The sequence below is a fragment of the Hyperolius riggenbachi genome, chromosome 8 (genome assembly GCF_040937935.1).
Source record: "Hyperolius riggenbachi isolate aHypRig1 chromosome 8, aHypRig1.pri, whole genome shotgun sequence".
Classification (NCBI taxonomy): domain Eukaryota; kingdom Metazoa; phylum Chordata; class Amphibia; order Anura; family Hyperoliidae; genus Hyperolius; species Hyperolius riggenbachi.
The window spans coordinates 176,568,903-176,582,182 of NC_090653.1; the positions used below are offsets into that span (position 1 = coordinate 176,568,903).

Here is a 13,280-nt window from a genome sequence, read left to right on the forward strand (position 1 = left end):
AGCTCGTGGCGGTGTCCGGCGGCATGTATCGCCGCCTATGGACAGCCAGCCACCATGCCCTTCAAGGTCAGCTGCTGCCGCCACAACTACAGTGCTATCATCCCAGGGCTTAGCGGTGGGGAAATTTTTTTGTGTGTCTGCCTCAGATGACAGCGATGCCATCTGTACTCTCTGCCACCAAAAATTGAACCGTAGAAAGACCAAGACCCGCATAAGGACAACTGCCTTAAGAAGGCACATGATGAAAAAGCACAAACGGCAATGGGATGACCACCTGAGGAAAAGCAGTAAACAAAAGCAATGCCACCCTCCGTCTCCTCTTCCTTTTTCAGGTGCAGCATCTTCAGCTGCTTTATCCCTTGCACCTCCACAGCCACCTTCCTCCACTCCGCCTCTCACCTTGAGCGGTTCCTGCTCCTCTGCCCACAGCAGCCAGGTGTCCGTGAAGGAAATCTTTGAGCGGAAGAAGCCAATGTCTGCCAGTCACCCCTTTTCCCGGCGTCTGACAACTGGCTTGGCAGAACTGTTAGCTCGCCAGCTGTTACCATACCAGCTGATGGACTCTGAGGCCTCCCGAAAATTTGTGGCGATAGGGACACTGCAGTGGAAGATACCAAACCTGTGAGAAAATGTGGAAAAGCCGCTGTGAGTACTCAGAGCAAGGCGGCTGATTCCGCGTCCAATGCGGCAGGTTGCGCGCGTGGGTCTGCATCCACTAGCATGACGGAGTGCGAGGAAACCACCGCAGGGCGGCGGATTCCGCGTCAGACGCGGATGTTGGCACGCATAGGCATAGTTCTGACAGTACTGCTGAACGCGGAAGAACCGCCGCATGCTTGGACAGCGGTGCGGCTGGTTCCGCATCCAACACAGCAGAAACAGTACAACACATGTCTGGTGTGGCTGGGACTGATAGTCCACACAGGTTCAGGAGGATGCGCACGCGCGGAGAGGCAGTGCCTTTATGGCAGACAGAAGGGAGTCAGCTGACCAAGCCGGTCAGCTGACAATTCCAGCAGTTTTCATTGGTCCAGCACTTAGGGGTGGCGCTGGAGAGCGCCGGGGTATATATACTGGGTGCTTGTCATTTCTCTGGTGTCTGGTGTTGCGATCACTACGTGGTAGCACTCAGACCTTCTGTCAGTATCTGTGTTATTATCTAGACCAGTTTCCAAGGTGTTGATGACCAAGGAGCTCACACCTTAGTCTAGGAATCCTGTTATTATCTGTGTTATTATCTGTGTTATTATCTAGACCAGTTTCCAAGGTGTTGATGACCAAGGAGCTCACACCTTAGTCTAGGAATCCTGTTACCATCTGTATTATTATCTAGACCAGTTCCGGGGTGTTGATGATCTAGGAGCTCACACCCAAGTCTAGGCATTGTTGATTATTTGTTATGACCTTCTACTTTCCTGACCACTCTTCTGATCTCTGATTAGGTACTTCGCTATATCTGATACTCTGTTGCCAAACTCTGCTAGTCTTAGGATTCCGCTTCTGTCTCCTGTCTCTGTACTTTATCTGTCTGTGTGTTAACGACCTGGCCTGTCCGACCTCGAGAACTATCTTCCCTGTTGGGAGATAGTTCCCAGTACTGTCAGTGACACTTCACCTTTGGTGTCACTCACTCTCTTATCTTTCCCACTCTCAGCCTGGCTCCGCCCCTTGGGGAGCATCAGACCAGTGGAAGGAACCTGTTCTCTGAGCAGTATCTCGTACTGCCCAGCACCCTCTATGCGGGTGCTCTCCTCAAAGTATACGGTTGCACCAAACACTCATATTACTCAGGTGTCCAGAGGTTAGAGATATATCTGATAATCGGTGATACTGCAGATCATCAATAATCGGGTATATATCTGCATTCTCGGTGATACTGCAGATCACCGGTAATCAGATCCTCTCTGTGTTACACCGATCGTTACAGAACGCCAGACCCAAAATGCAAATGGACGCACACACCGACCGTCTGGGCACACTTACCACTTCGGTGGATACCATCAACAAAGTGCTGGGTAATCACCGGGCAGCAATTGACGCTCTGTCCGGGTCTTTACAAATCCTCCAGACGGCTGTGGACGAAGTGCGATCCCCTCCTAATACAGACATACGTATGCCTGTACCTGAAAATTTTTCTGGTCACAGATCTGACTTCCGAAATTTTAGGAGTAGAGTGTTCTCATACTTTGAGTTGAGACCTAGATCCTCAGGAACTATGGCCCAAAGGGTCACGTTCATTAAGACTCTATTATCAGGCGATTCTCAGACCTGGGCGTACAGTCTACCTGCCAGAGATTTAGCCTTAACCTCGGTAGATGAATTTTTTAAAGCTATGGCAATAATTTACGATGATCCAGACATTGCCTCGACTTCTGAGCGGAAGCTCAAATTGTTGCGTCAAGGCAAGAGTCCTGTCGAGGAATATGCTGCAGAATTTAGGAGGTGGTCAGTTTCAGCCAGGTGGGACACCTATGCCCTTTTAGACTGTTTCTTATCAGGGTTATCAGATGAGGTTTCTGATCTAATGTTAAGTCAGCCTGAACCTAAAACCGTCGATGAGGCCATTTCCTCGGCCATTAGGATTGATCGCAGGTTGCGTTATCAAAGGCAGACCCGGGGTAAAAACAATGTTAAGATGGTGTCCTACGCTGCACCTCCTGTGACCCCACCTCCTTCTGTTTCTCCTCCACCCGAGCCAATGCAGATTGGTCGGTCCAGATTGTCTCAAGTGGAACGGAGACGCAGGATTTCTAAACAGTTGTGTCTTTATTGTGCAGAAAGGGGTCATAGAGTGCGGAATTGCCCTAAAAAGTCAGGAAACGCTACTGCCTAGGAGTAGTTGGGGGTAATACCCTAGGCGTACGACTCTTACCCCTAGAGGATAAACGGTTACTTCTTCCTTGTACGATTACATGGGAAGAAAAATCTGAAGTCTCTGAGACCTTCATTGATTCAGGCTCAGCGGCTAATTTTATGGATTACGAATTTGCTAAGAAATTGGGTATTCCACTCACCCCGGTAGAACCACCCATCCAGGTTACGGCAGTGGATGATTCCCCCCTGCAACGTAACCATCCTCTGTCTCAAACACCAGAGGTGGAGGTCACTATAGGGGTGCTGCACAGGGAGAAATTGCAGTTTTTTGTGTTACACATGACAACTTCCACAGTCATCCTTGGCATGCCGTGGTTACACCTTCACTCTCCTCAGATAAATTGTGCCACTGGTCAGCTAACAAGCTGGTCAGCCCATTGTTTCCATCATTGTTTAGTGAAGGTGACCTTGGGTCAGACCAGGATTCATTTAGAGGGAGTTCTGGAACAGTATTCCGAGTTTTCAGATGTGTTCTGTCCCAAGGCTGCCGATAAATTACCTCCACATCGCCCTTTCGATTGCCCCATCGATCTCCGAACTGGTTGTATGCCCCCTAGAGGTCATCTCTACAATTTATCTGGGCCGGAAAAAGTGGCCATGCAGGAGTACATCCGTGAAAACTTAGCTAAGGGATTCATTCGCCCTTCCCGGTCACCTGCAGGAGCAGGCTTCTTTTTTGTAAAGAAAAAAGACGGAGGCCTTCGGCCATGCATTGATTACCGAGGTCACAGTAAAAAATCGCTATCCATTGCCTTTGATAGACAATTTATTCACTCAGGTCACTTACGCTAAGATCTTTTTGAAATTGGACTTACGAGGGGCATACAACCTGGTGCGGATCAGACAGGGCAATGAATGGAAGACGGCCTTTAACACACCCGATGGGCATTACGAGTACCTGGTGATGCCCTTCCGGTTGTGTAACGCCCCGACCATCTTTCAGGAACTTATTAATGAAGTATTCAGAGAAGTGTTGGGTAAATTTGTCCTGGTATACCTAGATGATATACTTATTTTCTCAGACAACCTCATCCAACACAGGGCTCACGTTAAATTTGTTCTGAACAAGCTAAAACAGAACATGCTTTATGCTAAATTGGAGAAATGCACTTTTGAGGCAACATCAGTCACTTTTCTGGGGTACATAATTTCCACCTCGGGCCTTTCTATGGATCCTGCCAAGGTCTCTGCTGTTCTGGAATGGCCTCAACCAGTAGGACTAAAATCTCTTCAGAGATTTTTAGGATTCGCCAATTACTATAGAAGGTTCATAAAGGGGTACTCCACAGTCATAGCACCCCTCACCAGTCTCACAAAGAAAGGGACAGATACCAACCACTGGTCCCCCGAAGCCCTGGCTGCTTTCTCCACTTTGAAAGAATTGTTTTGCTCTGCACCCATTTTGAGACACGTTGACACCTCCTATCCCTTTATTGTGGAGGTGGACGCCTCGGAGGTCGGGGTAGGGGCTGTGCTGTCTCAGCACTCTGGGTTGCAGGGAAGATTACACCCGTGTGCCTATTTTTCTCGTAGGTTTTCACCAGCAGAGAAAAACTACAATATAGGCAACAGGGAGCTCCTAGCCATTAAACTGGCCTTTGAAGAATGGCGTCATTGGTTAGAAGGAGCAGAACATACGATTACAGTTTACACTGATCACAAAAATTTGGAATACATTGAGGGGGCTAAAAGATTAAGCCCCCGTCAGGCTAGGTGGTCATTGTTTTTCTCGAGATTTAGATTTATTATCACGTACACTCCGGGTAGTAAAAACATTAAAGCGGATGCCCTGTCCAGATGTTTTGAACCAGAGACAGCACAGTCCTCAGACACAGAGACTATTATCCCACAGAAAGTTCTGTTGGCAGCCACAGAGACTTGGAAAGACTGGACAGAGACTTTAGGTCCCTTCCAGCAGGATGTCCATGAGGGAAAACCGGAAGGGGTTATGTTTGTACCACTGCCATTTCGTCTCCAAATCTTACAGATGTTCCACTCGCACAAGAATGCTGGACATCCGGAGGCCTCCAGAACACAGGACCTGGTTGCCAGATGTGCTTGGTGGCCTTCTCTGGCAACGGATTGCAAGGAATATGTTAGAGAGTGTGCAGTTTGTGCAAAAAGCAAACCCTCCCGTCTGGCATCTGTGGGAACGTTGCAGCCTTTGCCCACCCCGAATGAGCCGTGGACCCATTTGTCCATGGATTTTGTGGGTGAACTTCCAAGGTCTGAAGGCATGTCGGTCATTTGGGTGGTAGTCGACCGCTTCAGTAAAATGGCCCATTTTGTGCCCTTGAAAGGACTCCCCTCGGCCCAGGAGTTGGCCAATCTTTTTATCATCCACGTTTTCCGACTTCATGGCATTCTGGAAAACATAGTGTCGGATTAGGGAGTCCAATTTGTTTCTAGATTCTGGAGGGCATTTTGTCATCAAATGGGCATGGAACTGTCATTCTCGTCGGGCTACCACCCACAGACCAATGGTCAGACTGAGAGAGTGAATCAGTCATTGGAACAGTTTTTGAGGTGTTATGTTGCGGATGCGCAAAATGATTGGGTCAAGTTCTTACCGTTCGCAGAATTTGCGCACAATTATTTGAAAAGCTCATCCTCTGGATTTTCACCGTTTCAGGTGGTAACTGGAAAGTTGCCTAAGTTCTCCCCACTGCCAGTAGCTTCCACTCCGTTTCCAGCTTTGGAGGCGTGGCAAAAATCATTTAAGAACATTTGGGGGAGCGTGAAAAATAATTTGGAGAAGGCTTTTCAAAGTCAGAAAGGTCAAGCTGACAAGAGACGCTCCATAGAGTGGAAGTTCCGGCCAGGAGACTTGGTCTGGGTGTCCACGCGTCACTTGAATCTGAAACAGCCCTCGCCCAAGTTAGGACCCAGATTTGTGGGCCCTTTTCCAGTGACCAGGAAGATCAACAATGTTACTTATGCCATTGATCTTCCTGCCAGCATGCGCGGTGTAAGATCCTTTCTTGTGTCCCTGCTTAAGCCGGCAGTTCACGTGGGTCCCACTCCTCCTCCTCCCGTGATGGTAGATGACCAACCTGAGTACGAAGTAGAAAAGATTTTAGACTCACGTGTTGTACAGAACTCAGTGCAGTATCTAGTTCACTGGAAAGGGTATGGTATTGAGGAGAGAACATGGGTACCTGAATGTCGCATGCACGCGGATAAATTAAAGAAGGAGTTCCATGCCCTACATCCCGGGAAGCCAGGTTGGAGCTGTCCGGAGTCCACTCCTGGGGGGGGGGGTACTGTGAGAAAACGCGGAAAAGCCGCCGTGAGTACTCAGAGCAAGGCGGCTGATTCCGCGTCCAACGCGGCAGGTTGCGCGCGTGGGTCTGCATTCACTAGCATGACGGAGCGCGAGGAAACCGCCGCATGCTTTGTGAACAGGGCGGCGGATTCCGCGTCAGACGCGGATGTTGGCACGCATAGGCATGGTTCTGACAGTACTGCTGAACACGGAAGAACCGCCGCATGCTTGGATAGCGGTGCGGCTGGTTCCGCATCCAACACAGCAGAAACACCATGTCTGGTGTGGCTGGGACTGATAGTCCACACAGGTTCAGGAGGACGCGCGGAGAGGCAGTGCCTTTATGACAGACAGAAGGGCGTCAGCTGACAATTCCAGCAGTTTTCATTGGTCCAGCACTTAGGGGTGGCGCTGGAGAGCGCTGGGGTATATATACTGTGTGCTGGGAATTTCTCTGGTGTCTGGCGTTGCGATCACTACGTGGTAGCACTCAGACCTTCTGTCAGTATCTGTATTATTATCTAGACCAGTTTCCAAGGTGTTGATGACCAAGGAGCTCACACCTTAGTCTAGGAATCCTGTTATTATCTGTGTTATTATCTGTGTTATTATCTAGACCAGTTTCCAAGGTGTTGATGATCTAGGAGCTCACACCCAAGTCTAGGCATTGTTGATTATTTGTTATGACCTTCTGCTTTCCTGACCACTCTTCTGATCTCTGATTAGGTACTTCGCTATATCTGATACTCTGTTGCCAAACTCTGCTAGTCTTAGGATTCCACTTCTGTCTCCTGTCTCTGTACTTTATCTGTCTGTGTGTTAACGACCTGGCCTGTCCGACCTCGAGAACTATCTTCCCTGTTGGGAGATAGTTCCCAGTACTGTCAGTGACACTTCACCTTTGGTGTCACTCACTCTCTTATCTTTCCCACTCTCAGCCTGGCTCCGCCCCTTGGGGAGCATCAGACCAGTGGAAGGAACCTGTTCTCTGAGCAGTATCTCGTACTGCCCAGCACCCTCTATGCGGGTGCTCTCCTCAAAGTATACGGTTGCACCAAACACTCATATTACTCAGGTGTCCAGAGGTTAGAGATATATCTGATTATCGGTGATACTGCAGATCATCAATAATCGGGTATATATCTGCATTCTCGGTGATACTGCAGATCACCGGTAATTAGATCCTCTCTGTGTTACACCGATCGTTATAAGGCCGCAATTATTTCTCAAAAAAGGCGATACCCAAACTGTACTGTAATGTTGAAAGGCAAGTGATGTCATCTCTGACACACAGTGTTGGGTCAAGGGTCCATCTGACCACGGATGCTTTGTCTGCAAAGCACGGTCAGAGCAGGTACATTACTTACACAGCACATTGGGTCAACCTGGTGACCGCTGGCAAGTGGGGAGTACATGGCTGTGCAGCGGACCTAGTTGTGACACCTCCACGGCTTGCAGGCAGGCCTGCTGCCACCTCCTCTCCTTCAACTCCTAGATTTTTCATCAACACCTGCGGCATGGGGGGAAGAGGGGGGAAGAGGAAGAGCCATTTGGGGAAGAGGAGTCAGATGAGGAAGGTGTTTCTTTTCGAGGAGGAGGCAGAAGAACAACCACAGCAGGTGCCGCAGGGGGCTTGTGCTGCTCACCTTCGGTATTGTTCAGGCTGGGGGGAGGAGGAGAACTTACCTGACATCACTGAGGAAGAGCAAGAGGAGATGGATAGTATCGGAGGAGATGGAGCAAGAGGAGATGGATAGGTCAGCATCCAACTTTGTGCAGCTGGGGTCTTTCATGCTTTCCAGCCTGTTGAGGGACCCCTGTTAAAAAAAACTTAAGGAGAATGACCTGTACTGGGTGGCAACACTACTAGTCCCTCTGTATAAGCACAAAGTGGTGGAGATGTTACCAAATTTGCAGAAGGCAGAAAGGATGCAGCACTTGCACAACAAGCTGGCAAGTATGCTTTACAGTGCCTTTAAGGGTGATGTCACAGCACAATGGAATAAAGGTGCCACTGCCAGTAATCTTCCTCACCCTCCCATGTCCAAGCAGGCAAGGACAGGACGCTCTAGCGATCTCATGGTGATGTTGGACATATGGACATTCTTTAATCCAACGCCTCACCTTAGCCCTTTCCGGATCCACCCTCCACCAACGCCTCGAACCGGCAGGTAGCCGACTACCTGGCCTTGAGTGCAGATGTAGACACTCTGAGCAGCGATGAACCCCTGGACTACTGGGTGCGCAGGCTTGACCTGTGGCCAGAGCTGTCACAATTTGCCATCCAACTTCTGGCTTGCCCTGCCTCAAGCGTCCTGTCAGAAAGGACCTTCAGCGCAGCTGGAGGCATTGTCAGTGAGAAGAGAAGTCGCCTAGGTCAAATACGTGTTCAGTACCTCACCATTATCAAAATGAATGAGGCATGGATCCCGGAGGGCTACTGCCTGCCCGAAGACTAAGTCAGTCCCCACATAGCATCTCTGCCTGCCTGCCGCTGCTGCCTGCCCCAAGACTAAGTCAGTCCCCCCACACAGCATCTCTGCCTGCAGGACGCTTGACTGCCTTCTCCACCACCACCAACAGGGTCCAGGAATCCAGGTGGATTCCTGAATTTTTAAGGCGGCTGCTAGCAGCGTCCAGTAACAAAAACAATAATACTTTTTTCTGGTGCGTGTACATGCCTGCCTTATTTTTTCTGGCTGCACTGTGGTTGCAACAACAAAGCAAAAGGCATGTACATGTGTCAATTCCCAATTGTGATCATTAACTTGCCGCGGTGAAGGGGCTTGCTTATCACAATGAAGCAATGACTCGCTATATGAGTATGTGTGGGGTGCACACCTGACCCAAGATAATAAGGTCGTTGCTTCATTGTGGACAGACCAAATTCGATCAGCTGGACAGTCACTGTTGTTCTGTCATTGAGCTACCTCAGCCTGACCATATGGGCTTGAAACCGCCATCGCCTGCACTCTCGCCATCGTGCACACCAGTCCAGCACGGCCATCACTACACAAACAGCTATTTGCGGTGTGTTACACAGTGAGTTTGGTCTGTCAGTGTGAAGCAGTACACTAATTACGCTACCTGATTGATGTATACACACGCAAGATGTTTTAAAGCACTTTAACCTCCAGTTTAGCAATGCAATGTGATTTCTGCCCTTAAAACCCTGCCATGCATCAAATCCATAATTTTCCCCAGGACCTTTGGCGGCATATCTCATTCCGCCATGCACCCCTCCAGGTGTTAGACCCCTTGAAACATCTTTTCCATCACTTTTGTGGCCAGAATTAGTGTTTGTAGTTTTGAAAGTTCACCTGTACATTGAAGTCTAGTGTGGTTCGCAAACTTCGCCGGTTCGCAAATTTTTGCGGAAGTTCGCATTCGAGGTTATTGAACCGAAAATTGGAGGTTTGAGCCATCTCTATTCATTATTTCTATTTAACCTGCTGGGCGGTCTGGACGAGCTCAGCTCGTCCAGTACCGCCGGAGCCTGCCGCTCAGGCCCTGCTGGGCCGATTTGGCTCAAATAAAAAGCAGCACACGCAGCCGGCACTTTGCCAGCCGCGTGTGCTGCCTGATCGCCGCCGCTCTGCGGCGATCCGCCGCGAGCAGCGGCGAAAGAGGGCCCCCTAGCCGCCTGAGCCCAGCGTAGCCGGAACAAAAAGTTCCGGCCAGCGCTAAGGGCTGGATCGGAGGCGGCTGACGTCAGGACGTCGGCTGACGTCGATGACGTCACTCCGCTCGTCGCTATGGCGACGATGTAAGCAAAACAAGGAAGGCCGCTCATTGCGGCCTTCCTTGTTTATTCTGGGCGCCGGAGGCGATCGGAAGATCGCCTCCGGAGCGCCCTCTAGTGGGCTTTCATGCAGCCAACTATCAGTTGGCTGCATGAAATAGTTTTTTTTTTATTAAAAAAAAACCCTCCCGCAGCCTGCCTGGCGATCTTAATAGAACGCCAGGCAGGTTAATCATAAAAGTACTTATTTGTACACAGACAGTTGATACCTTTTACCATTGGTGATTACTGTAACTGCCCCAGAAACCAGGGACACATTCACAGGGATTTAATGCATTTAGAGCCAGTTTACAGCCAAACTGGAAATTAGTCAGCACTTGGTGTGGTCTCTTATAAGCAACTGTTTATTTATTTTATTATACTAGGCTCATATACATTGGGATTTCTATGTTTTGGACTACACTTAAGAAAACTTATAAACTGCCACTGGATGTGTCCCTGGAGCAATATTGCATTTGGAATAAATTAGACATTAATATGAAACCATGGCCAACACTATATTTATCTGTTTGGCTGTGAACCTATAAATCCTGATATAGTAAGACCCACAATATCAGAAAATAGATAAAATGCTAAGGAATATTTTAGTAACCTGCCCATAATAGAAATAAGGTAGTTGTCACCATTTGTATCCCTCCATCCCTTTTGTTTTTGTTTGTTTGTTTATAAAATCTGTAACTTTAGGAACTCACTGACTGCATACCTGTTTAAAGTAGTTGAGGCAATGTAATAATTTGAGAAGTTTACAATGGCAGCTCCTATGTTTCAAATATAACAGATTAACTTTAAGTTGTTAATGTCATGTACATAATTTATTTTGTTTTCTTTTCTCTAGGTATGCAGTAGGAGTTGCTTACAAGTCTGCTCCTAAAAATGAATGGATTGGAAAGAACACCTCATCCTGGGTTTTTTCACGATCTAATAACAATTTTCTTGTTAGGCACAATAATAAGGAAATTCTTTTGGATGTACACCCCCAGTTAAAACGATTGGGAATTCTTCTAGATTATGACAATAATACACTGTCCTTCTATGATCCTGCTAATTCCCTTCACCTACACACTTATGAAATATCATTCATTCTGCCAGTATGTCCTACCTTCACCATATGGAACAAGTCTCTGTTGATCATCTCAGGGCTCCCTGCTCCAGATTTTATGGATATGTTTGTTCCACAGCAGCTAGAGTGTATCTGCAAACCTCAAGAGTCACCATATGTGTCAGGACTTAAAGTCTGCCAGTGATAACTACTATATTTTCTGTTTTACATACTTTTTTATTGTGAAGAAAGAATTGGATGTATGTAGCTTAGTTTAAAAGGTCTTCTTTAAAATAGCATGGAGAACCTTTTTAAATCCTCTAGTCTTTAAGCTTTACTGGGTATTTCAGGCTTGGACAGATAATTAGTTTAGCTAGCTTTATTTAATTAAAGCCTTTTTAAAATATATTTTTTTCAAGTTATATTCTACTGCTGTAAAAACACAATTACATAACTATGTAAATGTCTTCCTGTATCAAAAGATGTATTATACATTTTGACATAATGTAAAAAAAGAATAACTTATTTTGATGTGTACATACATTGAAGAAATAGGAATACAACATATAAAGAAGTTTGTATCCAGTTTTTATTGGTCAAAAATGTTATTAACTGGATACATTCTTAAAAATGCCAATGTCCTTTCTATACTTAAGCTCATCCAATAAAACGCATATATTTCATACAATTAAAATGTGAGCAACAACTTAAAAATGAATTCAAATGCCAGGTGCTGCTTGTAATTCAAACACCCAGAGTTAAGTATAATGTTAGACAAATCATTTTTGGGTTGAGATGACTATTTGTTCCTACCCCAGTGCATACTTGCCAGTATTGGAAATATATCTAGATCCTTGTTCAAAAACCTCAGATAAGACCCAAGGCAAGTAATAAATAACTAATTATTTGAGGTTCATTAAGATACTTGGGCCCATATGCAATTAACTTTTTTCTCCTGTGTTATATCCTAGGATATATTTTTCATCTTCTCTTAAAAATAACTTTTCAGCATTTTACAATTGAAAAAGGACTCAAAAGTAGGTGAAAAAGTGCTGTTAAAACTATCTTGAGGTTTTTTTTTTGTTTTTTTTTTTTTTGCTTGCTGTTGGTTTAAAAGGCATTTTATGACGAGGTGTGAAAATGGTTGCCCAGATAGAGTTTTGAAGGACAGATCAACAGTCAGAAAATGTGACCAATGAATGCCATAGTTAACATTACAGTATAATTACTGGCATGATTATAAAAAATAAAACAATGCCCATTTGCTTACACTTGCACATAATTGTAACATTGCAGTGCTCCAGAAAGGAAAATTGGATTCACTGTGATTTGCAGCAAATGTGTGAAGTCCTGTAAAAATCATTAACATTTTTGTGCTGTTAGAAATCTTAATCTTAATAATCTTAATAAATCCCCTCAGTTAGGTTCCCAGTAGTGTGATATCACAATCAACCCAAGTCTCATCATTTTTACCGACAGTTAGTTAAAAGGGGCCATATACCTGTTGATCTACCACAACTCTCATGCAGAGAGATCAGTTCAACAGAACAGGGGTGCACCTGGGGTGAGACTAGCAGGGGTCCGTTGGTTATCATTAAATCAAATGCTGTTACTGCCACCCACCTAATTGAGCTATTGCAACCAAGATCCTTTCAATTGATTTGGGCCACAAATCCCTTTAAAAGATCATTTGGGTGGCCAGATTTGATCATTTTGATCAAATGGCCAGATACAGTGGGATGCAAAAGTTTGAGCAACCTTGTTAATTGTCATGATTTTTCCGTATAAATCGTTGGTTGTTACGATAAAAAATGTCAGTTCAAAAATATCATATAGGAGACACACACAGTGATATTTGAGGAAGTGAAATGAAGTTTATTGGATTTACAGAAAGTGTGCAATAATTATTTAAATACAATTAGGCAGGTGCATAAATTTGGGCACCGTTGGAATTTTATTGATTCCAAAACCTTTAGAACTAATTATTGGGACTCAAATTGGCTTGGTAAGCTCAGTGACGCCTGACCTACATACACAGGTGAATCCAAATATGAGAAAGAGTATTTAAGGGGGTCAGTTGTAGAGTTTTCCTCCTCTTTTAATTTACTCTGAAGAGAAGCAACATGGGGGTCTCAAAACAACCCTCAAATGACCTGAAGACAAAGATTGTTCACCATCATGGTTTAGGGGAAGGATACAGAAAGCTGTCTCAGAAATGTCAGCTGTTTGTTTCGACAGTTAGGAACATATTGAGGAAATGGAAGACCACAGTCTCTCTGTTCAAGTTAAGGCTCAAAGTG

General features: G+C 46.1%; 1 protein-coding gene across 3 annotated transcripts in view; it reads left to right on the forward strand.

The window, feature by feature from the left end:
• Positions 1-11,364, forward strand: part of MID2 (midline 2) — a 594,385-nt gene extending 583,021 nt beyond the window's left edge. For all 3 annotated transcript variants that reach the window (XM_068247691.1, XM_068247690.1, XM_068247693.1), the window contains one exon: positions 10,777-11,364. In XM_068247691.1, coding sequence (XP_068103792.1) covers positions 10,777-11,185 — 409 coding nt within the window. In that variant the 3' untranslated portion in view covers positions 11,186-11,364. The remainder of the gene's footprint in view (positions 1-10,776) is intronic.
• Positions 11,365-13,280: the final 1,916 nt, after the last annotated feature.